The sequence below is a fragment of the Sminthopsis crassicaudata genome, chromosome 3, assembly GCF_048593235.1.
Source record: "Sminthopsis crassicaudata isolate SCR6 chromosome 3, ASM4859323v1, whole genome shotgun sequence".
In the NCBI taxonomy this organism is placed as follows: Eukaryota; Metazoa; Chordata; class Mammalia; order Dasyuromorphia; family Dasyuridae; genus Sminthopsis; species Sminthopsis crassicaudata.
In genome coordinates, this window is record NC_133619.1 from 442,904,954 (window position 1) to 442,930,640 (window position 25,687).

General features: G+C 32.5%; 1 protein-coding gene across 4 annotated transcripts in view; it reads right to left on the minus strand.

Annotated features, from left to right (window-relative positions):
* Positions 1–21,572: 21,572 nt before the first annotated feature.
* The window catches only part of UBR3 (ubiquitin protein ligase E3 component n-recognin 3), a 280,583-nt gene continuing 276,468 nt past the window's right edge, over positions 21,573–25,687 (minus strand). For all 4 annotated transcript variants that reach the window (XM_074303157.1, XM_074303159.1, XM_074303158.1 and 1 more), the window contains 3 exons: positions 25,276–25,485; positions 24,444–24,583; positions 21,573–24,107 (listed from right to left, as the gene is read on the minus strand). In XM_074303157.1, coding sequence (XP_074159258.1) covers positions 23,990–24,107; positions 24,444–24,583; positions 25,276–25,485 — 468 coding nt within the window. In that variant the 3' untranslated portion in view covers positions 21,573–23,989. The remainder of the gene's footprint in view (positions 24,108–24,443; positions 24,584–25,275; positions 25,486–25,687) is intronic.

Below are 25,687 nucleotides of genomic sequence, written 5' to 3' on the forward strand. Positions count from 1 at the left end.
AATTCAAAAGGGTGCTTTTGACCAGGACTTGTGAATCAAAGGTCAGCCATGGGAGTTGGAATCAGAAAGAAATCTTAAAGGGGTCACCGCTGGCATTACTTATATGTGATCTTATGTTGAATAATTTTAAGTGGACCTATGAAACTAACTTTTAATTTTTAAAAATCCAGATTCTTTACTTCCCTATTTAAGTAAAGATTTCATAAAAGTTTTTATTTTATACTCTGAGGAAAGGTAACTTTTATTAATGTAACCTATTAAAGCATTAAATAACAAACTATTATCCCTTGAAAATGTTAATGATGACACAATTTGAAATCACAAATCACAAAATAGAATATTTATAAACATGTCAACCAATAAAAAAATTTTAACAGAATTAGATAAGATGACTTGATTTAGTTTCATTAATACTTTTCAAGAGCCATGGGGCTGCATTAAATCTATTTCATTTACAAAATTTGCATTAGTTTCACCTGCATTTCTTAATATAAGTAAATACACTCAGAAGTTCTTTCTACTATACCCTCCTATCAGTAGAATAAGAGTTCACTTTGATGAGGGTGTGATCTATAGCAAGGATGGATCTGGGTCCTTCTCTCTCCAAAGCTTTATGGGCGGGTTCATAGCAAAAGAATTTCACGTACTCAAAGCTGTGATGAAAAAGCTTTATTGGTTAGGAAAGACACCAAGATGGCTCTCTTGATGGGCAAGATCACATTCAAGAGAGAAGTGATATTGTGCAGACATTTTTCTGAAGGCCTATTTTATACAATAGAACAGAATAGGCAAGGCCACTTAAGTTTTGCATCTGAAAAGGTACATTCTTTAGATAATCTTTTCTCCAGCTTCCCGAGGGTAAGGGATAAATCCATTTAAGTTTGTTTACACCACTTTGTAGGGCTTTCCACCCTCATCAACTTCATTCATGTTTTCACTCCTTTTTCTTTCTGCCTAAATCTGATTCTTCCTTCAAGGTCTCAATGGAGCTTCCCTGTCTGTATGTCTATATATCCATAACCATCCTCCTCTTTCATCCTCCCTTCCTCTCTCCATACTCACAGAAATATGTATATTATGTATGTATGTATATATATATATATGTAAATGTACATATATACAAGTCTTGCTCTTGGACTAATAAATGAATGAATGAAGTAAAAGATGAAAAAAATATGGCTAGAAAGTAGACATCTAGATGGGGGCTAGTTCTACTGGACTGCCACTTAAATATGTATGTAATCAATAGTGTGACTTGGCAGTTTAAAAAAAGTTGATGTAATTTTAGGCTGTGTTTAATAAGATATAATATCCAAGTACAGTGATTAGTATGCTGTACTTGGACCAGGTGAGGTCAACTCTGGAGCTGTAAAGTCCATTCTTAAAGTCCATTTTTAAAAAGAACTTTATAAACCAGAGTACATATCTAAAGGAGCAACCAGGATAGTGAAGGGCCTTGGAGATCACACTTACGTGGATGGGAACTAAGAATGTTTAGCTTGAAAAAAAGATTTTGCAGGTCCCAGCAGCAACCTTTAAACATTTGACTGGTTGTTACATGGAACAGGAATTGTGTTTTATTTGGTTGGTCCCAAAGGAAAGAAATAGGAGCTCTAGAAGAAAATACTAAGAGGCAGATTTAGAATCAATGCAAGGAAGAAATTCCTAACAGCCAGAGCTCTGTAGCAGTACAATACCTGCCTCAGGAGACAGTGATTATCCTTCATTAGAGGTCTTTGAAGAAAGGATACATGGTCTATTATCAGGCATATTATCAAGGGTTTTTTGCTTATGTATATATTAGTCCACATGGTCTCTTAGGTGAGTTTCAACCTGCATTAGATCCTGCAATTATAAGAGGACAGAGATTGTGATTTATAGGTCTTTCTATTTTTCTTCTAACCTCGCTCAGTAACCTGCACATAAGGACACTGCATTAATATCTGAATAACTGATTAGATACTCTATACTACACATATAAATATAAATTTTCATTTAGAAGAGATTTTTAAAAATACAAGGAGAAACTTTTGTAAATTTCTTTTAGGCAGGCTGCCTAAATCTCATTAGGCCATGGCCATGAAGACTGATGACCTTTCCTGAATAGCTGTTGAATTAATTTTAATGCATAGGTGAAAGACCTAGTTCTGCTTGGCTAAATTTATCTTTCAACAGCTTAGTGACCTTGAGGTAAGTCACTTAATTCTGGTGGTTTTTCATCTTAGTAAAATATGAAAGAATATGCCCTCTCAGATAGAATTTACACAAAGACTTAGGAACTCTCCAATAAAAAACAAGAACCTCTTAAATCATTAACTCAGAAATAGAGCTGACCTCTCCTCCCCATTACATCATGATCATAATTGGAGCTAAGGGACAGCTGAGATCTGGATTCATGCTAGTCAGTAATAGCAAACCCATGACAGAATTGTGGCTCATTGGATTGTAGATTTCAAGCTGGAAGGAGCCTTATAGACTATTAAACCTAACCCCATCATTTTCTAAACCAGGAAACTAAGGCATGCAGGTGTTTTCGTAATTTATTCAGGGTCATAGAGACGGCATCTGAAGTGGTACTTGAAGCTAGAACCACACTTGGTTTAAAGTCTGATGGTCTATCCACTATGCTATGGCGTCATTAGACATCATCCCTCTTTTCATTTCACCCTTCTATTGGAAATCTTTAAAATGTATTAATACTTTTTTGGGTGTTCATAAATATATGATATATTTTTTTTTCTTTGATTGCTGACAGTTTATTAAGCTCATCATTCTGCACAGTGATTCTCAGTGAGTAGTGCTATGGCTCATAGAGTTGATGTGCACAGATTAAATACATGACATTTCACTCAAGTTTACTTTTTTAAATTCTCATCTGCTTACTCACTTCTCATCTGACTGGTTTTTGTCACTATTTACTTCTGCCTTTGTATTCTTCCCTCATTTATTTCAACTTTTTGCCTCTCCATTAACCTAAGATTCCTCTAGTTTTTGTGTTTTCAAGTACTCAGTTGATCCATTTATTTGCCAATCAATTACAAAATTTCCTTAGGCTTTTTTTGGTTAGTTTGGAAGTATCAGTTGATATATCTTCAGTTTCCACACAATATTCCACACAATATTTTCACACAAAATTTTCCACTTACCCAAGATTTTAATAAATGCTTTTATTTTTAAATTGGCTCCCCGGAAATTTAGAAATTGATTCTTAATGCTAATATTTGGTTATACAACTTCTTACAATCTCTTGCCAGAATGAAATGTTGATAAGCCATGATGGTGGATCTATTTATCTATTTGTTGGCCACTTTCTCCTTAAATTTTTCTAATTTATTTTTCTAAGCTCAATCAGTAACAGATTTTTTTTTTTTTTTTTTACTGAGGCAATTGGGGTTAAGTGACTTGTGCAGAGTCACACAGCAAGGAAATGTCAGATTTTTATTATAATGGTAACTCCTAATTCTCTTTTGCTTCATCCTCACTCAGATAATATCCTCTAGTCACTGAGTTGTTTCTCTTTTCCCTCTATACCATTTCAATAGGTAGTCTCATCAGCTCCCTTAGACTTATGACAATGTCTATGCTTATGATTCTCAAGTCTACCTATCCTACACTAACCTTTCTGATGACCTCGGATCTCATATCTCCATTTGAATGTACAACAGACATATTAAACTTAATAAGTCCAAAACAGAACTCATCTTTCTTCCTAACCCTTGCCCTGCTGCTGTTATTATCAAAGACAATATACTAACCTCCCAGTTTCTCAGCCTCTCAATCTAGTGTCGACTCCTCACCATCTTTTACTCTCCCCCCTCCCCCACTATCCAATCTGTTGTCAAGGCCTTTTGATATGACTTTTGCAACATCTCTTGAATAAATCTTTTCTTCTTTGACACTGCCCTCACTCTAGGAATCCTCATCATCTCATGCAAGAACAATTGCAATAGCAATGGTGGATCAGCCTGCCTCAACTCTCTCCCCTCTGGAATTCATTCACCATTAGGTCATTAGAGAGACATAAATCATTCTCCCCGACATGAAACTTCCATGGCTCTTTATCACCTCCAGGATCAAACATAAAATCATCTGTTAATAGTTCTATCCTTAAATTCTCAAACTAATCATTTCCTAACTTTCCATTCTCCTACCTTATTCCCCTCTATATACATTTCAATCCAGTGACAATGACTCCTTTTCTGTTTCACAAACAGAAACTCTCCTCTTGACTCAAGATATTTTTTATGGTTGTCTCTCATACCAGGAATGTCTTCCCTCCTCAGCTCCACCTACTGGCTTCCTTAGCTTCTTAAGTTTCAACTAAAATTCTATCTTCTACTGGAAGACTTTCTCAAATCCTCTAAATTCTAGTCCCTTTTTTCTTTTAATTATTTCCTGTTTATCCTGTAGTTAATTTGTTTATACATATTTGTTTGTTGTTTCCACCATTAGACTGTGAATTCCTTGAGGGCAGGGACTATTTTTTGCCTTTTTTTTTTTTTCCCTCTGTGGCACAAGGAGGCCTTTGTTAATGATTATTGACTGATAGTTGAACAGTCAAAATATAGTGATACCAATGCCATAACTTCCTGTTAAGATTAAAATTTGTTTTTTTTATACAGTAATATAATTCTAATTTGAATGTGATAACACAGAATATTTCATGGGAAAATATATTATCAGCAATTTATATTACTGGTAGCAGAGCTATTAAATGTTAATGGAAATTTGAATCAGAATTACCAAATTTTGTTTCAGGGTGGAAAATTTCAAAAGGGTCATTCTGAATGAAGCAATTTAGCAGCTTAGGCTAAGAAACAAAATTCTAGGGAATTGAATAGAGATCCAAGGAACACTCTAACAAAGCAACCAAACTTTTGAGGAATAAAACACTTTTAAAAGTGATGAGACAGACAGACACACACACATTCATCACAGATATTCCTTTTGGAGAAACTGAAGCTAAGGGCACTGATCTGAAGTAATTTAAAATTAAAAAAAAAATTCAAACAACACTTGGAAATAGATGCCTAGATGTGCAATTATATCCCTTATTTGCTTTTTTGTTAGTTTTCTGTCATTTTTTTTAATTGTCTAAAGCTTTAAAGTCCTTCATGGTTGTTTATCTTTATATAAATTTTTCTTACTCTATTCCCTTTATTTTGCATTATTTCATTCACATCTTCCCAGTTTCCTCTGAGACTGTTCATTTTATAATTTCTTATGGCACAATAATATCAAATTACATTTATATACTACAATTTATTTATGGGCATAATAGATGAGTATTCTCTTAATTTGTAGTTTTTTGCTATTATTAAAAGAGCTGTTGTATTTTTTTTTTTTTATATGTGTTCTTTTACTATAGATCTAGTATTGGTATCAACTGAGTCAAGGGATATGCACAATATGGTGTCTTTGGGGGCATATTTCCAAATTACTTTCCAGAATGACTGGAACAAATCACAGTTCTACCAGCAATGCATTACTGTACTAGTTTTCACACAACCCCTCCAATCTTTGTAATTTCATCATATTTGTGACTCTGATAGGTATGAATTACAACCCCCAATACTTTGATTTTCATTTCTTTAAGTATTAGTAATTTGGAATTTTAAAATATATTTACTAGTTTGAATTTCCTTCTTTAAAAATTGCCTGTTCCTGTCAGGTTATCATTTGGAAAACGGCTTTTATTCTATAAATTTGAATAAGTTACTTTAAAATCTTGGCTACAGACCATTATCAAAGAAATTTGCTGTTAAGTATTCTTCCACTACCTTTCTAATTTTAATTGTGTTTATTTTGCTTCTGCAAAAACTTTAATCTTATATAAGTCTAATCAGAATTATTTGGCAAAGATAAATAAAGAGGTTAATCATTGGGACGTTAGATTTAAAAAAAAGAGTTGTAAACAAATATAACAGCTTAGTATTTGTTAAATCTGAAACTTTAGATTTTAAAATAAAAAAAATTCATTATTCAACAAAAATTGCTGGAAAAACTTGAAAGCAATCTGACAAAAATTCAACTTAATTTTATGTAATTAAAATTGTTTTACCTTCTGTAATCCTCTCTATACCTTGTTTGGTCATAAATACTTTCCTTATATAGAGAATGGAGAGCTAATCCTTTCTCCTTAACTTGCTACTATCACCATTTGTGACTTATCTTATATCCACTATCTTATATTCATTTGGAAGGTATTTTGGCATATAATGTGAAATTTTAAGTCTATAACTTAATTTTCTGCTATACTCTTTTCCAGTTTTCCCAACAGTTTGTCAAATAGTGACTCTTTACCCCAGTAATTGTAGCCTTTGGATTTATTGAACACTTAGACTGTATTCATTTGCTTCTGCAAACTTGTGTATCCAATCTATTCTACTGACTGACCTTTCAATTTTTTTTTTAAGCAATTACCACATCTTCTTGGTAACTGCTTTACTGTGTAGTTTTGTCACTGTGTAGTTTCTTTCCCACTTATTGTTTTTTAGTATTTTCTTTGAGCTTCTTGACTTTTTGTTCTTCCATTCAAATTGCTATTTTTTTCTAGCCTTATAAATTAAAATAGCTTGTTGGTCTAGCTTTGAGTAAGTAAACAGGTAAAATTATAATTATTATATTGACATAACTTATTTATGAACAATTAATATTCCTCCAATTACTGTTTATATTTTTTGTAACGTGTTTTATAGTTGGTTACATATAGTTTCTGGGTATACTTTAATAAAGACTCCGAAATGTTTTATACAGAGTGTAGTTGTTTTGAATAGAATTTTTCTGGCTTTGGTTGGTAATACACAGGAATAATAATGATTTATGAGATTCATTTTTTTTTATCCGACAACTTTGCTGAATTTGTTTCAATTAACTTTAGTCGACTCTTTAGGGTTCTCTAGATAGACCATATTATTACCTGTGAAAAATATGAAATATTCCCTTCATTTATTTTTCTTCTCTTGTTGCTAGCATTTTTGGGGCACAATGTTAAAGTAGTAGTGTTGTTAATGGACATTCTTGCATTATCTCTTGTCTTACTGGAAAGTCTTACAACTTTTCGCTATTACAAATATTTGTTCTTAGTTTTAGACATTTACAATATTATGGAAAAATCCATTTGTTCCTATATCTTCTCATGTTTCAAAAGAAATGAATGTTGGATTTTGTCATGAATCTTTTCAAAATTTATTGATGTAATCATGTACTTATTAAGACATTATCATTTCTGTTTATTATGTTTATAGAGTCTACTGAACCAGTCCTGAATCCCCAACATAAATCCAATGAGGTCATAGTTATATAAACATTTTAATGTTATATCTGCTAATATTTTATTCAAAATCTGTGTTTATCAGAAATACTAGTCTACAATTTCCCTTCTCTGTTCTTTTATAATATTTATATTTTAATATTATTCATAACATAAAATTTATATTTTTATAATATATTTATTCTTATAATACATTTATAAGAAGGTATTTAAAGGATCCTTGTTTTTAAATTTTATACAAAAAGTTTATACAATATTGGAATTATTTCTTGAATATTTGATAAAATTCCTCTACAAATCAATTTATCAAAGAACTTTATGACTTGTTCATTATCTTTTTCTGACATTGAGTTATTTGTATAATTTTTTCCTTGTCAATCTGAGTATTTTTACATTTTAAAAGTATTTATTCACTTCTATATTATCAGAATTCCTAGCTTTTGTTTTTTGTTTTTGTTTTTTTTTTTTTCAGATGAATGTGAGGTTCATAGGATGTTTCTGGGCATATAATTGAGCAAAATTTTTTTATGGCTTCCATTATTTCCTCATGAATTACTGTGAAATTTTATTATACAAATTGTTCCTCCTTTCAATCAGATTTGCTATTTATTAATTTCCTAGTTTTTTTATTCACCAATTCAATCTTTTACTTTGAATATTATTCTGATTTTCTGAATTTTGTTTAAAAATCCTTAATTTTTTTAGTTGCCCATTCTCTTTTGTAGATGAAAGCATTTAGAGAAATAAAGATTTTCCCTAAGAACTGATTTAGCTATATTTCATGTTTCTTTTTGATGAAAATTTCAATTTTTTTTGATTCACTAGTGTCTAATTTTAAATTTCTCTTCTTCAAAAGCCGTTTATTTGTATTTCATTGTCATCAGTAAATAACAAATTTACTCACTTTTTTGCATTTGTTTTTAATTTTTTTTTTTTTTTTTTTTTTTTTAGTGAGGTCTGCACATCCCAATACCTGCTCAGTTTTTGTAAAGACACTATTGTATCACTTATGGCTAAGAGGTCTGTAAATTCCTTTGTGTTCTCATATATAAATCTATCATCTTAAAGTTTTCAAAAGTTCTATTTCTATGTATTTTTCAGTTGCACATTGTTCAGTTGTGTCCAACTCTTCATTTTTAGGTTTTTCTTAACAGAGATACTGAAGTGGTTTGCCATTTCCTTCTCCAGCTCATTTTACAAATGAGGAAACTGAAGCAAACTGTATGACTTGCTCAGGGTTACACAGTTGGTAAATATCTGAAGCTAGATTTGAATTGGATTTGAAGATGAGACTTCCTGACTCCAGGGCTAATGTTCAGCCTAGCTGCCCCAGTATATTTGCTTAACTGAAATAATTGCTGCCTTTTTTTTTTTTTTTTTAAGTTCAGTTAAATAATAAATTCAATTCCAGCCCATCATTTAAATGTGAATTTTTGCATTTCAAGTTTGTTTCTGGTAAAGTACATATTGCTGAATTTTTTTGGTTATATATTCTACTTACTCTTCTGGTTTATGAATCAATTCACATTATTTACTTTAGAGTTATTGTTAATGGTGTTCCCTTCAATCTTATCTTTTTAAATTTATTTTGTCTTTGCCCCTACTTCCCTTATTAAATGTTAAAAGAGAGTTAGTTTGTCTAACACTTGTGATCTAAAAATGAAATTGTTAGTTTCTAGTCCATTGCTCCCCTTTCTTCCCCTCATCTTTTGTCATCTGCCAGGTTTTTATTTTCTTCATTTCCTTTTAATCTCTACCCCCTCTCACTTTCAGTGCGAGAGTCTATTTTGCCAATTACTCTTCCATTAACTATCTTGTCCACCCTCACACCTTTTGTTTCCTTATTAAGTTTAATATATTCTATTCTGCAATCTTTGTGTGTGCAGGGGGGAAAGGGAAGTATATAAGTATGTTCAGTTTCCTTTGTCTTTTTTTAGTTCAAGGAATGTTCATTCTTCCTCTCTGTTTGTATATTCTTCATCATATGCATCTTCAGTCTCATCCCTTCCATTTCTTTCTGTCCTTACTACCATCAAAACAGAATAAAACCATTCCTAGGAAATGTGTCTTTGCTTTTTTGTGATCCTGAAGAGTTCTAAGAAGATACTTTTATAGTACTGTCGATAGTCATCCTCATGTAGTTCCTTGCAATTTAATGTCTTTTATTCTTGTAATTCCATTGTAAAATATTTTATTAGAAACATTAGGAAATCCTCTATATCATTTTATGTATATGTATGTAATATGTGTATATGTGTGTGTATGGGCTTTTTTTGCCATATAAGATTATACTGACTTTTTCTGAGTAACTCATTCTTCTAAGCTGCCATCTTATAACTCAGCTCTCAAGTTTGGTTATGACATTTTTAGGAATCGTTTTTTTAGGAGGTAAGTAATGAATTTTATTTTCAACTTGCCTGACGATATTAAAAGATCTGGGAAGTTTTCATTTCTACAGTCTTTTGATTTTAATGCTTAGCATCTCATTTGAGTTTTGTTTTTAAGACATTCAGTTCTTAAACAAGGATTCTTATTTTCTGTCCTAAGGAATCAATAGTCTTTGCCACTCTTTCCTTCCTTGCTACTTTGTCTCTTCTTTCATTTCTCCCAGATGCTCTTCTAAGTTCTTTTGGTCGGGATATTTTATTTTCTGAGGTTCCACTGGGACTTGCTATGGAGTTACTCTAATCTTCCAATTATGCTTCTTGGGTTTCTCAGTCCAAGGTATTTCTTCACTGTGTATGGCATTTTCTTTTGGTTTGCTCATATTACAAGCCTCAGTATATGGAATATAACTTAGTGTTTAGGTAAAATTTCATCCCTGTACTCCAGGATGATAAAGGCAGCCCCTGCTTGGTCCTGAGCGTAATGGCAAAGACTACCCCACCCCTTCTGCAGGAATTGTTTGGTCTTGTTGCCTAATGTGGTTCAGGTAAAGGTTAGCTGCATACTTCTCCAAGCCTTTCTTCTGCTGCAGCCAAGATTCCCACCTTTCTGTTGGGACTATTTTTGTGCTGCTAGGAAGAGAAATGAGGCAGTTCCTATCGAAAGTAAGACAAGTAAAGGTTTTTCCTATCTGTTTCTCTAGCTCTGCTGGAGTGGGACTGGAGGCATGATAGTTTTCAAGGCCTCAATGGGAGGGGGCAAGTACAAGATGAAAAAGGCAAGTCATCATTTAAGCAGTTTGAGCTAGCAAATGAACAGAAGTGAAAAGGTAGATGATTGCATACTTCACAGATATTAATAAAACTTCAAGCATAGTTTGACCAACACAATTTAAGTATGACTATATAATTTTAACAAGTTGGTGACAATGAACCTATAGAATCTGGGAGCAAAGAAAATAAATCAGGACATATGTATTAGCAATTCTATTCAAGTGTTTACAACTGTTCTAGGATAGGCATAAGGCTAGGTTGCTGATAATTTCAAGCTCACATTCTACTGAAGGATTACAACATGCACACAGATAAATACAAAGTAATTTCTGAGGAAAGAAAACACTGAAAAGGAATCAGGTAAGGTCTTATCTATGCTATGGTTCTTGAGCTAAATCTTTTATAAAGGAAACCATAATTTTTAAAAGACAAAGTTATAAGAGCACTCTAAACCATAGGGACAGAAGAAGGAATTTTTTGAACAGTTAGGTTAGATTATAGCACAAATGAAGGGGAAAATAAGATGGAAAAAAAAGTTTTAAAGAGCAGATGGGATCTAGATTAAGAAAATTTTAAATGCTAAAGGATTTTGTATCTTATCCTAGATATAAAGAGTAATAGGTGGTGGTGGGGTTTCAAGAAGAGAGTGACATAGATATGTGTTTCAAAAAAATCATTTTAACAACTGTAGAAAGAATAGATTGGAAAGTGGAGAAGGAGAGATCAATTAGGACAATTATACAACACTCTTAATAAAAGGAGACTAGGGTGTGAAGTAGACTGTAATGGAGAAGGGAATGAAAGCAAGGTAAGTTCTGGAGATAGAATCAGTAAGACTTGGCAAATTTATTGCATATAATGCAAACATTCCAGAGGGAAGAGTAAAGAATGTCTGAGGTTGGAACCCTGTGACTGACTGTAAAGATAGCATTGTCCTCAAAATAGAGAAATAGAAAACATAGATAGTGGACAGATCACAAGAACAATAGAATTTGATCAATGAGATCTTACGATTTGTCATACTTGGTGAGTGGGTATGTAAATGTGGTATTTTTAAGCCCCCTAAATGTGAAGCTAGCCCTCTCCTTTCCCTTCTCTGAGATAGTCTGAATAAACTGCAGCTGAGAATGGATCCAATTTATATCTCCTGTCTCCTGAATTCAAGGCAGGTGTATCTGCATAGTGTCCAGCAACAAAAACTAAATGGAATCCTATAAAGACTTGATTAAAATATGGTCAATGGTTCCTTAACAGATCCCAGTAAGATGTAGACAGGACAAATAAGATAAGTTTATGTTGAATTAGAAAAGCATATTCTATTTTAAAAATTAACATTAGCCTAATCAAAGACTGATACATAACATAAGAAAGAAAGATACATAACATTCAAGAGACAGAGATTTAATCACAGCCTGGTGTTTGAATCACTTTAAGTAGTATGTTTTCTTAATGTTTATATTTAGTTGTTTTGTGTCTTTTTATAGAAAAAGTCAATTGAATGGAAAAAAGTACGTTAATCTTTCTTTGTGTTGTATTTTTTTCCCCAGTTAATCATTCTTATGAAATCTCATGTTTGGACCTGGAGACCAGTGTCTTTCCCTCACAGCTACTTTCCCAAACTGGAATTACACTCCTCAATACAAATAACATCTTTTGTAGACTAAAACCTTCAAAGTATCAGCAAGAAGCATAAATACCAATGCAAATTTTGAATAATATTAATGATTTGAAGGTATTTACATTAAACATGGAAAAATCTGTTAATTAAAAAATTGAATCTATAAAATTGTTTTAAATTATTTTTCTAATTATTGTTCACAAGTAGTCTTTTTACACTTTACTTAATATGATTATGAGACAATGCCATATGATGTCAATAAAAAAAACCACACATATAATTCTTCTAGTCCTTGACTACACTGTAAGTAGAATATAAACACATACATCAGATTTTAAAAATCACATAAAAATGATAAGTAAAAGAGCTATCCAAAAAGGATCAGAAGCAATGAAAAAAAAAAAAAAAGATTGTTGTACATTGTTAATGGAGGCCAATATCCAATTTTTCAGACTAAGTTCAAAGATGTTCAGTAGAATAATTTTCTTGGAGGGTAAACTATGTTACGAATCTTACAAGGTGCTAAGTCACTGGAATGAACAGAAACAATAATTATCTAATTTAGCATGACTCAGTATGATTAATCTGATCCTACAAGGAGATGATATGGACCAGAACTTGAGACAAAGTAATGTACTTAGTTCACACCTTTGAAGGAATTCATACCTTTAAAGGAGTTCACTCATTGGTTTACACATTAGACTTCACACCTTTAGAGAGCATATAAAAGGAGGAAAGGAAAAGCCTGCTGATGGACTTTGGGAGATTCACAACTAGGACTGACTTCCGAGAGATTCACAAACCCATGAAAACCTACAATCCCACACTCTTGGAGGTGGAGTCTGATTTATTCCACTTTCACCTTTGTGCTGGATGGAGACATTGAGAGGACAAGAGGCAGAAGCTGGAAGAGACAAAGGACTAGCAGCAAGAGCTCCCGGGACCAAGGAGAGAGGAAGGCCTCAAGAAAACTAGCCGAGCCCCAAGGGAAGGAGATAAGATTTTGGAAGAGACAATAAAGGATTTGGACTTTAACTCCTGGCTGCATTTGAGGTGATTATTGAAACTGAACTGAAACTAAGTCTGCCTCCAGAAGCTCCCCAAGAAACCTGCTCCCAGAGAATGATTACAATTTAGAGAACAGAACATTACAGAACTATAACCAATATCATCAGGGACATTACAAATTCTTGAAAAATTAAAGCACAGTTTTAAAACGCCTAAAAACAAAAGCTTTCACTAATTTTTTTGTAATTTGAAAATTCATTAGTAGAGATCACAATATAATGAAATTATAGAAACAGAGTTTAGACTACTTGGACAAAAACCTAATTTATCAGAGAACTAAAAAATAATTTAGACTAGAATTAAAAGAAAATCAAATATCATCACATAATATCAGACATAGACAGCATCTCAGAAGTTTTCTCATTCGAGTTGAACCTGAATATGAATCCACTCTACATCATTTCTGGTAAGGAGTCAATTTTTTTTTTTTTTTTTTTTTTTTTTGCTTGAAGATCTCTAATGAGCAGGAATCTATTCATTACAACTCCTACCACTAATGGCTAACTCTAATTTTTAGGATGTTTTCCCTTGCATCAACTCTAAATCTGCCTCTGCAACTTCCATCTATTTCTATTGGTTCTAAGTTCTAGTGGAGTACTTGTGATGCCCTTTCTACCTGATATCCTTTCAAATACATCCTTCCCTCCATATGTACATACATATAACCAAAGTATTCTTTCTTCCAAACTGATATTGTCATTTCTCTCACCTGATTCTCATGAGCCTTTCAGCATTCTCAGTACATTACACTTGATGTTCTAAGGCTGGTCAGTATCTTTTTAGCTTCATGAATCTTTGATTACTTGTCCTGAATCTGATTTTTCTTAATTCCAAGGCCATTTCTCTATTCACTATGCCATGCTACTAACTTGTCAATGATCTTCCAAATTCTGACACCAAAAATGAATACAATTCTCCAGATGTGGTCTGATTGGGGACAAAGTGGGATTATCACTCCCCTAATGGAGGACATTGTCTCACTTAATGCAATTTAAAATAACAATTTTTTTGGCTGCTATATCAGTATCAATTCATATTAAGCTTCAAGTCCCACTTTAAAAAAAAGTTCCTCTAATTTGTATTTGTGAAATTAAATTTTTGAACCTAAGCAAAGAGTTTATATTTAATCTCATTCAATTTCATTATATTAGATTTCCAACATTCTAGCTTGTTGAGATCTTTTGGGATCTTCTCATTGTCTCAAACATGATAGCTGAATCTCCTGGTTTTATTTCATCTCTAAATTTAATAGGTATATCATCTGGGTCTCTGGCCAAGTCAGTTAAAAATATGAAAAAGTACAGATCCTTGGGGCATTCTGCCTAAATTAACATAAAAGCATTAATCTGGTCATCCTAACACTCCAAATCTTAATTGTACTATCATCTAGTCTACATCTCTACATATCTGCCACAAGAATAAAATGAGAAAACTTTGCTAAATGCTTTGCTAAAAATTCTAATAAACTATTAGTCACCAATTACTCAGTTTTGCAATTTCCAAAAAAGGAAATATAGTCTGCTATAACTTGTTATTGATGAAATCGTCAATGCTTCCTTTTCTAAGCACTCACTATCCATTCCTTTATAGTATATTTTGGAATTTTGCCAGAGATTAAAGTCATTAGACTATAGTTTGCAGTCTCCATCTTTCCTTTTTTTAAAAAAAATGTATGACATTTATCCTTCTTCAATCCCATGGTTCCTTTTCCAAGTTCCACAATTTTTTGAAAGTCAATGATAATGGTTCAGCCATGATATTAATCAATTCTTTCATTTCACAAGGATGTAGTTCATCCAGGTCTAGTGATTTGAAATCACTAAGGAAAATTAACTCTTCACTTACAATGTCCATAATTCCATCTTGTATTTCAATTTCCTACTACTTTTTGGTGTGCTCTCCTTTTCTAGCCTAAATACGATTCTATTTGGCAAAGAAAGCATATGCAAAGTACAAAGTGGCTCCATTTTAATGAACTGACCCTTACTGCAACATCCACTGTGATCCTTTTTTGGATATTTTCCTATGCAGCTAAAAAAACAAAACAAAAAACAAACAAACAAACAAAAAAAACAAAACAAACAAACAAAAAAAAAAACTAAGCCAAAAACCAAATGCCTTCTGTTGTCCTTAGCTTTACTTTTCAATTTTAGTTTATTTTGATGTTCATCCTGAAACTATTTTTATGAGACTATTAATATTTCTTCTTTATCCTAATTATGCTTCCATATTCTATTTACAACATTAAAAAAATTATTTAATGAATCCTTGAGTATTTGATCCATCTCTTTAGATAATCCTCACTCCTTTTCTTACTCCTACAGAATTCCTCTTTATGTTTTCAGAATTCCATTCTTGAGATTTCTCTATGATTTTTGGGATGACATCTTTTGTAGAATTTTCTCTCATGAATTGTAGCTATTCTTTCTTTGAACTCTTTGAAATCTATTATTCCCATATATAACATGCATGTTGGATTATACTAAGATTTCCTCTCCTCTATAACAAATTCTTAAAAAAGAATGTCACTCCCAACCTAGTTTTCCATAATTTCTACAGTGATGTACAACATCAATGTTGGCAACAAGTACTTCCTTGTTTATGAGAAGTAGGTCCTCTTCTTTTCTTCATCTTTTTGGGGAAAAAAAGGAATTATCAAAGCAATCCAGAAAATTTTTAGCTGCTCTGTTTTTGAAAGAGAAGGAATTCCAGGAGATATGTGGATAATTGAAGGGAAAACATTTTATTCCTCTCCTTTCTAAAAATATTGTGTCTACATTAAATGCTTATCAAAGACAAGAATAATTTGTATAGCCCATCTGGTAGTTGCCAAAAATATGATGGAACAGGAAAAAAAATTCATTCATCCTGATCTATCAAGAGAGTCTGAGAAAAATAAGAGGGCAGCAAGTTAGAATAGAAAAAAGGACCCAACCTGAGGAACTCTTTTGTATGGCAGTAGGTGCAATAAATAAAGTTGATTATAAACCAAATAATCCTAAATATGTTGACAGAACTATCTCAACAACAAAAAACAACACTGCCTTTAAGAAAGGAAAAAACAAAAACAAAAAAAACCCCAGCAGCCAAAGGCACCTTTGAAGATGGCCACAAGAGCTCGAGATGACAATTGACCATGAGGCTCATTTTGGCCATAATGAGTTTAAAAATGACTCTGGGATATCCAGAATAAGATATCTAGGAGATACTTCTTAAGGTGGGACTGGAGTTAAAGAAAACGATTCTAACTAAAAAATATGGACTTGGGAATCATTTGTGTAGAATTCTGTAGAAGTGATAATTGAGTTCATAAGAGCTCAAGATTCCAAATGGAGGGAGTGAGAGAGAGGTGTGTGTGTGTGTAGAGAGAGAGAGGGAGAGAGAGAGAAAGAGAGAGAGTATGTGTGTGTGTGTGTGTGTGTGAGTGTGTGTTTATGGCCATGGCCCAGATACGGTCCTAGGGAACATGTAAGAAAGGGGGTGGAAATGGATGTTCATCCAACAAAGAGTAGTGAATTTTAAAAGTAGGAAAAGAAGAAGAAAAAAGAGTTACAAAAGTAAAAAAAAAAACATTTTCTAGAAGGAGGTATGAGTGGTATTAACTTACAGAAGGATGAAGTAAGAAAAGATCTAAGAAAAAAGGCCATCAAGTTTAATGGTTATGAGACCACTGGTAACTTTGTAGTAAGTAGTTTCAGTAAAGTGGTGAGATTAGAAGCCAGCTAGCAATGGGGTGAGTAGCAAAGAAGAAATGTGTGTGTGTGTGTGTGTGTGTGAAGTTAGCTAATTCTTTATAGGAGTTTGGCAGTGACAGGAAGGAGAAATATAGTAGCCTGAAGGGTTGGCAAGATCAAGTAATAGTTTTTGAAGGATGACATGTTTTCAATAGGCAACTGAAAACAGAAATAGGGTACAGATTGAGGGGAAAGTTCTTGAAGAAAAAAAGACTGAATCACAGACAAAAGGATTAGCTTTGGCAAGAAAGAGAGTCAATAGGGTAGATGAAAAGATGAATTTTGAGTTAAGTTGAGAAGATAAGAATGCTCATATTGAATAGGTCTGAATTCTGTGGTCAAGTAGAATGGTTTCTCTTGAGAAAAAAACTGAAATAGCTGTGGAGGGGAGTGTGACAGGATCAATAAAAGGATTACATAACCTAGGAATAGAGAGAAAAGAAAGGTAGAAGTGGTGATCCAGGACTCAGGATAGTTTGAATAGTTGAAAATAACAAGGAGTCAAGGGTGAATTTGTTAAATATAGAGTCAAGAATATGAAAGAAAATTAAAGACAGAGAAGGGGTGAAGGATTAAAAAAAAAAAAAAAACAAGGAGGGAAGGGGAAAAAAAGCATGGAAGAACTATCTTTTGGGAAGTAAAATTAGGTTTAGAAATGAAAAATAAAAACCAAAGGATAAGACTTTATAATTAAAGAGGAGAAGTTCAAAGTTAAAAATAATGGAAGTGGCACAGTTATGAAGAGATGGTGAAATCTAAGATATGACCATCCTTGATAAATGCAGTAAAGATGTAGCTCATAGGAGTTGAGGTTGAGAAAAACTAGAGTATTAAGAGGGATATCAATACAGAATTTAGAGTTTCATGTAAAAGGCAGAAAAGGCAGAAGTTGAGAACAAAGAGATAGTTTATGAATAAGGAAATAGGCTCACACAACATCCACTACTATTAAAAAATACTAGAAAGCATAGGAATAAATGGAGCCTTTCTTAAAATTATTTGCAGTTATCTATAATGGGAATAAATTAGGAACCTTTCAATAAGATCAGGGATGAATCAAGAATGTTCATTGTTGTTTTTCAATAATGTATTAGAAATGCTAGCATAACCATAAGGCAAAAAAAATAAAAATAAATTGGAAGAATAAAAATAGGAAATAAAAGAAACAAAGTGATCACTTTTTCCAGATGGTTTTGATGAGGTTTAGATTTGGGGTACCCAAACGAAATTAGGGTTTCTGGTGGTCAGGGAGTTAAATGAAGTCCAATGGCAGGTTTGGGGTTCAGGGAGTCAAATGGAGCTCCCCTGCAACCCCTCAGAATTCAGCACAAGGGTAGGGAGTTAAATGAGGTCTAGTGGCAGCACAAGCAGTTCTTGTAAAGGAATTTACAGACCCGAAAATCTAGATTGATAAAATAGATTTATTATGGGGACTGGAAGTAAGGTTAAAGTCTGGTTAAAGTTTAGTTAAGGAAATAGGTGAGGATAAAGAGAAGGGGCACTGGAAACGATATTCCAGTGGGCAGAGACTCGTGGTGTGCCAAGTGTAGGGCTGCCATGTTTGGAACCTCTGCAAAGAGAGGGTTTTAGTTTGGCTCTTTTATAATAGGGTGCTTTGGCTACAAGCTGAAGGGTGCTCATGGGTGGAGTCCCAGGTTGGCTCCTTGCTGGGTTTCAGCTAGGGTTAGAATTTTAATTGAATTCAATGGGTTTTTTGGAATGAGCCGACCCCATCCAGATAACAAAGATGAAACTGTACTTGGGGTGGAGTCCCCTCACTGAGGCAGAGTTGAAGGAGGTTTTCTCCTTTAAGGATTTTCAGTTTTGGGGTTCCCTCTTCATTATGATGCTATATTTAGAGAACTCCAGAGAATCAACTAAAAAACCAGTTGAAACAATGAACAACTTTAGCAAAGTTGCAAGATATAAAATAAAGCCAGCAGAAAGAGATATTACATTTAGAAGAAGTGCAGACAATATAAAATTCTTGAGAATACATTTGATAAGACAAACCCAGGTACTATATGAACCCAACACTTTTTACACACACACACACACACACACACACACACACACACACACACACAAGATTTAAACAATTGGAAAGAGAGAGATGTTAATTGCTCATAGTTAGGCCAATAAAATAAAAATGACAATTCTACAAATTAGTTTAGTTATTCAGTTCCATAACAATTAAACTACCCAAGAATTATTTTGCAGAGCTAGCAAAAGTAATAACAAAATTCACCCTCAGCAACAAAAGGTCAAAAATATCAAAGGAATTATTTTTTTAAAAATAGTACCAGATTTCAAAACTATTACAAAGCAGTAATCATAAAAGCAATCTGTTACTGGCTAAGACAGAGCGGTGGAACAGATTAAGTACATTATACACAGTAGTAATTTATCACAATAATCCAGAAGATTCCCTAATAAGATTAAGAAGTTAATCAAGGATATCCATTATTACCACTATTAATCAATATTGAATTAGAAATATGAGCTATAGTCTTGAGAAAAAAATTGAAAGAATTAAAATAGGCAATAAGGAAATAATACTATCACTCTTTGCAAATGATATACTTAAAAAACCCTCAAGCCTCAACTACAAACCAGCTGAAACAACTACTTTAATAAAGTTGCAGGATAGTGTCTGATAAACTCAAAGATCAAAGTCTTGGGGACAAGAACTTCTCAACTAGCCAAAAAAAAACTTACCATCTAGCATACACCAACACTTTAAATCATATACCAAAATAAGATAAAAATGGGTAAATCTCTAGATATGAAGTGTGATATCATAAGCAAATTAGGAAAGCATGGAAAAATATACCTGTCTATGGAAAAGGGAAATTTAAGACCAAACAAAAAACTGAGATCATAGAAAATAAAATTGGTAATTTTGATTACATGAAAGTAAAAAGGTTTATCCCCCAAACAAAACCAATGTAGCCAAAATGAGGAGCAAAAATTTTTACAGCAAGTTTCTCTGATAAAGGTCTCATTTCTCAAGTATATAGCGAACTAAGTCAAATTTATAAAAATAAGAATCATTTCCCAATGACTTCAATTTGTTCATAAAGGATATGAACAAGTTTTTAGAAGAAATAAAAGCTATCAATAATCACATGAAAAAATGCTTTAAATAAATATTGAATAAAGAAATGCAAATTAAAACAACTCTTAGAAAAAAAAAAAAAAAACAACACCTCATACTTATCAGAGTAGCCAAGATGATAGGGGAAAAAAGTGATAAATGCTGGAGGTGTGGAAAAATAGGTATACTAATTTTTTTTGGTAGAATTGTGAATTAATCCAACTATTCTGGAGAACAATTTGAAATTATGTCCAAAGAGCTATAAAAAATATATATACATAAGAATATGAACTCTGTGACAGATTAATGGAGTGAACTTCAAAGGACTAATAATTAAGTTATAGTGAGAGAAGAGAGAAGAGAAAGCAGTAAACAAGGAGTAAGCAGTAAACTCCTCTCTGTGAGCCAATATATTTGAAGCCATGAGATAATGAGCAATCAGAACTAGAGCAATTGATTGGGGAATTTTACATGGAGCAAGGATTCCAGAACACAAAATGGAAAAGAGCTGAAGATGAAAGGGAATAGGAAGTATATATATATAGGGAAATATAGTAGGGAAAGCATTTGGGGTTTTTTAGTTCAGTTTTTGTTTTACCTTCGGAACACAGTGGCTCTCACTCAACAGAACTGGGAAACAATGAAACAGAAATTCATTAACCATAGCACTAAGGAAGGGTTAATTAATGGATTGCAGTCCAACCTCCAGGCTTGGATGCAGATGAAGAGCTTCACTGGTGCTGGTCTTAAGCATCCTGAAAATGGGGGGGGGGGGGACGGGGAGGGGAAGGAAGGAGAAAGATGGAGGTGGCAAGGAAATAATGTCTGTGGTCTGGGCCAGTAAATACTAGAATCTGGTCCCCAGAGACACGACTGGATTCATAAAGTTGCTTCTGTAAGCAATCAAAAACACTTAGAAGATCTCTCACATGTAGAGAATATATTCAGCTTTGTCAGGCCAAGTGCCTAAAAGCTTAGTCCTTGTAGTATTTGGCTTAATGTCTAAGGCTTCACTTCTCTCCAAGGCACTCTGTCTGAGGCCCTTTAGAGCAGCTGTAGGCCTCTGTATGATGAGGCACTGAGCCTTCAGATGTTATCTGGAATCTGACTATTTACCTCCAAGTTTCCCCAAGTATTTTATCAGTATCCTTCCATTAAGTCATAAACATTAATAAATTCCAGTGTAGTCCTTTGTGCTACTGTATCAGCTCAGAATCACCCCCAAAAGTGTCAATACAAACTCAATCTACACTGATTCAAGCAGCACTGAAGCAGAACTTGCTTTAACAATTCTATTAGTCCAACGAGCTAGATGATAGTAGGAAACTAAAATAACAACTTGTTAGTGAATTGTAGGGCAGCCATAAGCAGAGCAATCAGAAAAAAAAAAAAAATTTTAGAACAAAACAAAGCACAATTTTAGATGAGGTTCATTTGAGCACTTCTAGAAAATAACAGTGACAGGATATACTGGTATAGAACTATCAGGCTAGCTTTCCTGAGCAAAGGCATTAAGCTATTAGACAAATAAGAGACATGGAAAACAATAATGAAGCCTGCAAATGACAACTACAAAGAAACAAAATGACATTTAAAAATGGGTAAGTTTAAAAAAATTCTCACACAGAATGACAGTAGGTTTTTATTAACATATTTTACAATGTTGATTATTCCTAGTTTTGTATTTTCTGATTAATTATAAAGATTGATTTAGCATCTACAGTAATGTACTGTACTTAAATGATCATTCATACAAGATACCACACCAGTACATCTTTTTAATAATAATATACACACACATCACTCTAACTTGGACCTGTTATTTTTCAAAGTGGGCTTATAAATTGGGCTTATAAAAGTTATGGGGAAAATCAAAGTTATAGTTTAGCAGCATGCATGTATGTATTCAAGTACAATTTTCAACCAAGTGCTTTTTTTCAAAATTTACTGGTGACTAATTCACCAATATCAAAATAAACACTATCAAATACCCAGATTTTTAAAGTTAAGGCTAATATTTTCACTTCACATCCATATGCACAACCATAAAACATTCCATTTTAAATATGTAATCATCAAATTCTGGATACATTATAACTTGTAAATAGAGCATCAGAGTTTCAAACTACAGAATTATTCAAGTTCATGAGTCCTGTAATGGAATTATACTAGAGATGAAAATTAACATTTTGCTCATCAACCACACTTACAAAATGGCCTGGTATTCATAATGACCAATGCAAAAAAATATTACAGGCTGAACTTATGGTACAGTATTTAAAAAAGTAGCAACATGTTGGAAAACACAGTTATTTAGTTAGTGAAATAGAATTATTCTAGAATTACAGAAAGTTATGTTAATATTTTGGAACTTTATATAAAAATAGCAAGCCATTACCACGTATTCTATTGTAGATCTAATGGTCAAATTGCAACTGCTTTGGACCTGTTTGAAAAATGGTTTTCCTTATTTGGATGCTAGACTGTCATTTCTATCATTCTGATATGATATCATTAAATTAAATCTTAAAATATGGATCTGTCTTTATTTTATATGTTTTATCACTAGATGTATCTGTCTTGTATTTTACATGTAAAAATTTTATTTTAAAGGACAAGCTATGAAAGGAAGTGTTTGATAACATTTTATATGAAATAATCCACCATGTCTGGATCATTTGAAAAATTATTTGTTTGTGATATTTATGTGTTGTTTTTTTTTTTCTTCCCATATCCTTCCCCTCTTAAATAGACAGTAGATTTAAGCTCAATCCTTTTTTCTTCTTGTTGAGTTAAAAACACTATAAACATGAGCTGTTTCTCCAGCATTCTTCTGAGAAGAATATAGATGCACTCAAACCAGGGCCACTTCTGTTGAGCATTATTTTTTTCTTTTAAATTAAATCAAGCAGAAAAATCAGTGATTACTCTGCACAAAAACAATACAGATGAATCTCTTGAGTTGACAGGAAAGATCCAAAATCAGGTTTCATTTTTAGGACAGTCTGCATATTTCCAATTCAATCACTCAAATACATATCTGGGTTGATAATGAAAGGCAGGCATGCATGGTTATAATTAGAATCTGTCATGTTGTATAGTCTTAGAAAATTTGTATATATAGTAAAATCTATATATTACTACCACTAATAATTTACCCAATTGTAATGGCAAATTTTGGTTTGTGAAAGAAAAAAAAGAAAGAAAGCAAGAAAGAAAGAAAAGAAAAGAAAAGAAAAAAGAAAAGAAAAGAAAAGAAAAGAAAAGAGAAGAGAAGAGAAGAGAAGAGAAGAGAAGAGAAGAGAAGAGAAGAAAAAAAAAGAAAAAAAGGAAGAGTATACTGTATTACATTAACAGTAGCAATCTAGTTATTTTACAGCTATTTTATTTATTTACCTGGGGATAATATTTATGAAATTCCTGAGAATGAGTTAGATTTTCAGCAACGTCTGAAAGTTTTAACAGACCTCTCACAATAAGTGAATTTTTTTTAAGTTCTACTGTTAGACCAACTTTTACTATACAATATCTCACATAAATCATGTTTTACAATTGTTGTCTAATTACATATGTAGCAAGCAAAAATCTCAAATCAACACAAGAAATGGAAAAGAAAAATGATGCAATATGTTTAGTAGATGCAAATTAAACACAAAGGATGTGGAAGCAGTAAGCCTGCAATAACTCAAATCCACTCCAAATATCAAAGAAGTATTTCATCGCATTGTTGGGAGATCTCACTTTTAAATAATTTTGAGAATAAATTGTGCTTCTTATCAATTGTGGAATAAACAAAAAGCATGAGTACCAAGGAAGTTAAACTTTTCATGGCCTCCCAAAGATTTTTTTTTAAGTTATAGTACCATTAATGTAATATCAACAGCACCTAATTATTGAAAGGCTTAAAAATGGCATGGTTTCTTTTTTTTTTTTTTTCCAGTGAGTTAATCCCCCAAATTAAGTTAAAGCTTATCTTTGTAAAGCTGGATTCTTAGTAAAGGTGATGGATGATATGGTGTGAAGCTGCAGGTAATAGATGATTTATAGCCCATTATAATGTGGACCCCATCTTTTATTGATGTGATCAAAAGTATGAGAAACCCACTGCTGTTCAAGAACTTTGTATCTTTCCTTGCAAATGTAGAGAGGCTTGCCACGTCTAGAAAGAAAAAATGAACATTAGCACAATTAATCCAGAGAAATTTAATTTTTCATTTCTGTTTAAGCTAATTCCTCATAATAAGTTACATAGCATTTTTTATTTGTTTTATGTTTTCTGATATTTGGGGACTGCATGCTGATGATAGGGAAAGCCTTACAAAACTCAAGTTATAAATAATTCAAATTAGTATCTTCAAAAATGCATATTATGAAATGGAATAAAGTTATAACTAAGAGTGTGATATTTATTTAAAGTAATTTTTCCATGTCAACAATTTTATATTAAATTCCATACAATATTAGTTTAGCAAGGGTTACCACCTTTATATCTTACCTAAGATCCCGGTCTTCTTCACCATGTGCATCCAGATAAACGGAACCCCAGAGGCAGAAACGATGGCCTCGAATAATAATAATTACTGATGCATTGATCAAAAGAAATATTCCTGTTCCAGCACCACAGTTCTGAGAATGCTAAGAAATATATACATATTTTTAAAAATCTTATTAATGGACTAACAATTTCATAATTAAGTCAAGAATGAACTACTCAAATGTCTTCCAAATTTAGGAGCCTTTTTTCTCTTTATAAAAGTTTAATAACAACTGAATACAAAATTCTCAGGCTAAGATTTTATTTCATTATATGGCATTTTTATTAAAGCATATTTGGGATATATGAAGTAAAAAAAAATCACATAAGAATACCGGGAACCATCAAATACTTGCTCAAAATAGTTCATCATTAAATGGTGTACAATATGAAAGAAGGAGAGTGAAGATAAACTAATATAATCTTAAGGGTTATACAACTTAGCTTTATCCCTAAGTACTATTCTTCTGTCCTATCTCTAGATGAAAAAAATAAAACAATATCCTTTCTCTCTAAGGCAGGAATTCTTAACTTAGGATCTATGAAATTAAAAAAAAAATTCTGATAAGTATTCAACATCTGTATCCTATGCATTTTGACTTAGGCACTTAAAAATATTATCATGAGAAAATGTCCACAGACTTCATCAAACTGCCAAAGATGTCCATGACATAAAAAAGGTTTGCTCTTTGTTCTAAGGAATATTTTGATGTTTGAGTTTAAGAAACTCACTTGAACATGAATAATTCAAAGCTTTCTTTTCATAAATGTTAGGTCTTTTGCCGTCTCTTACCAGTACACATTCGCAGTAACTTTGTTGTTTGCAGCAAAGTCCTTTCAGGCAGACAAAAGTACCACAAACAAGGCATACAGCAGGATCTTTAGGAACTTTAGTGCAGACACTACAGGTCTTTCTGTGGTAGTACTGAAAGATGGTATTATAGTTCTCAGGCAACTGTAATAAATGTGGCAAGTCCCATTTTGACTCCTGGATAAGCAAAACCTAAAACATTATCAAAAATATTCATTAAGATTATGTAATTCTATTATTGACACCAAAACTCACTTTTTTCCCCATAAACATATGTAATAATATTATAATATGACAAGCTTGATTGATTTTAAGGGAAAAAAATCATGCTTAAAATAAATTCTGTTTCTTAATATTTTAACAAAGAATTAATGTGAAAATTTAAAATGATGGT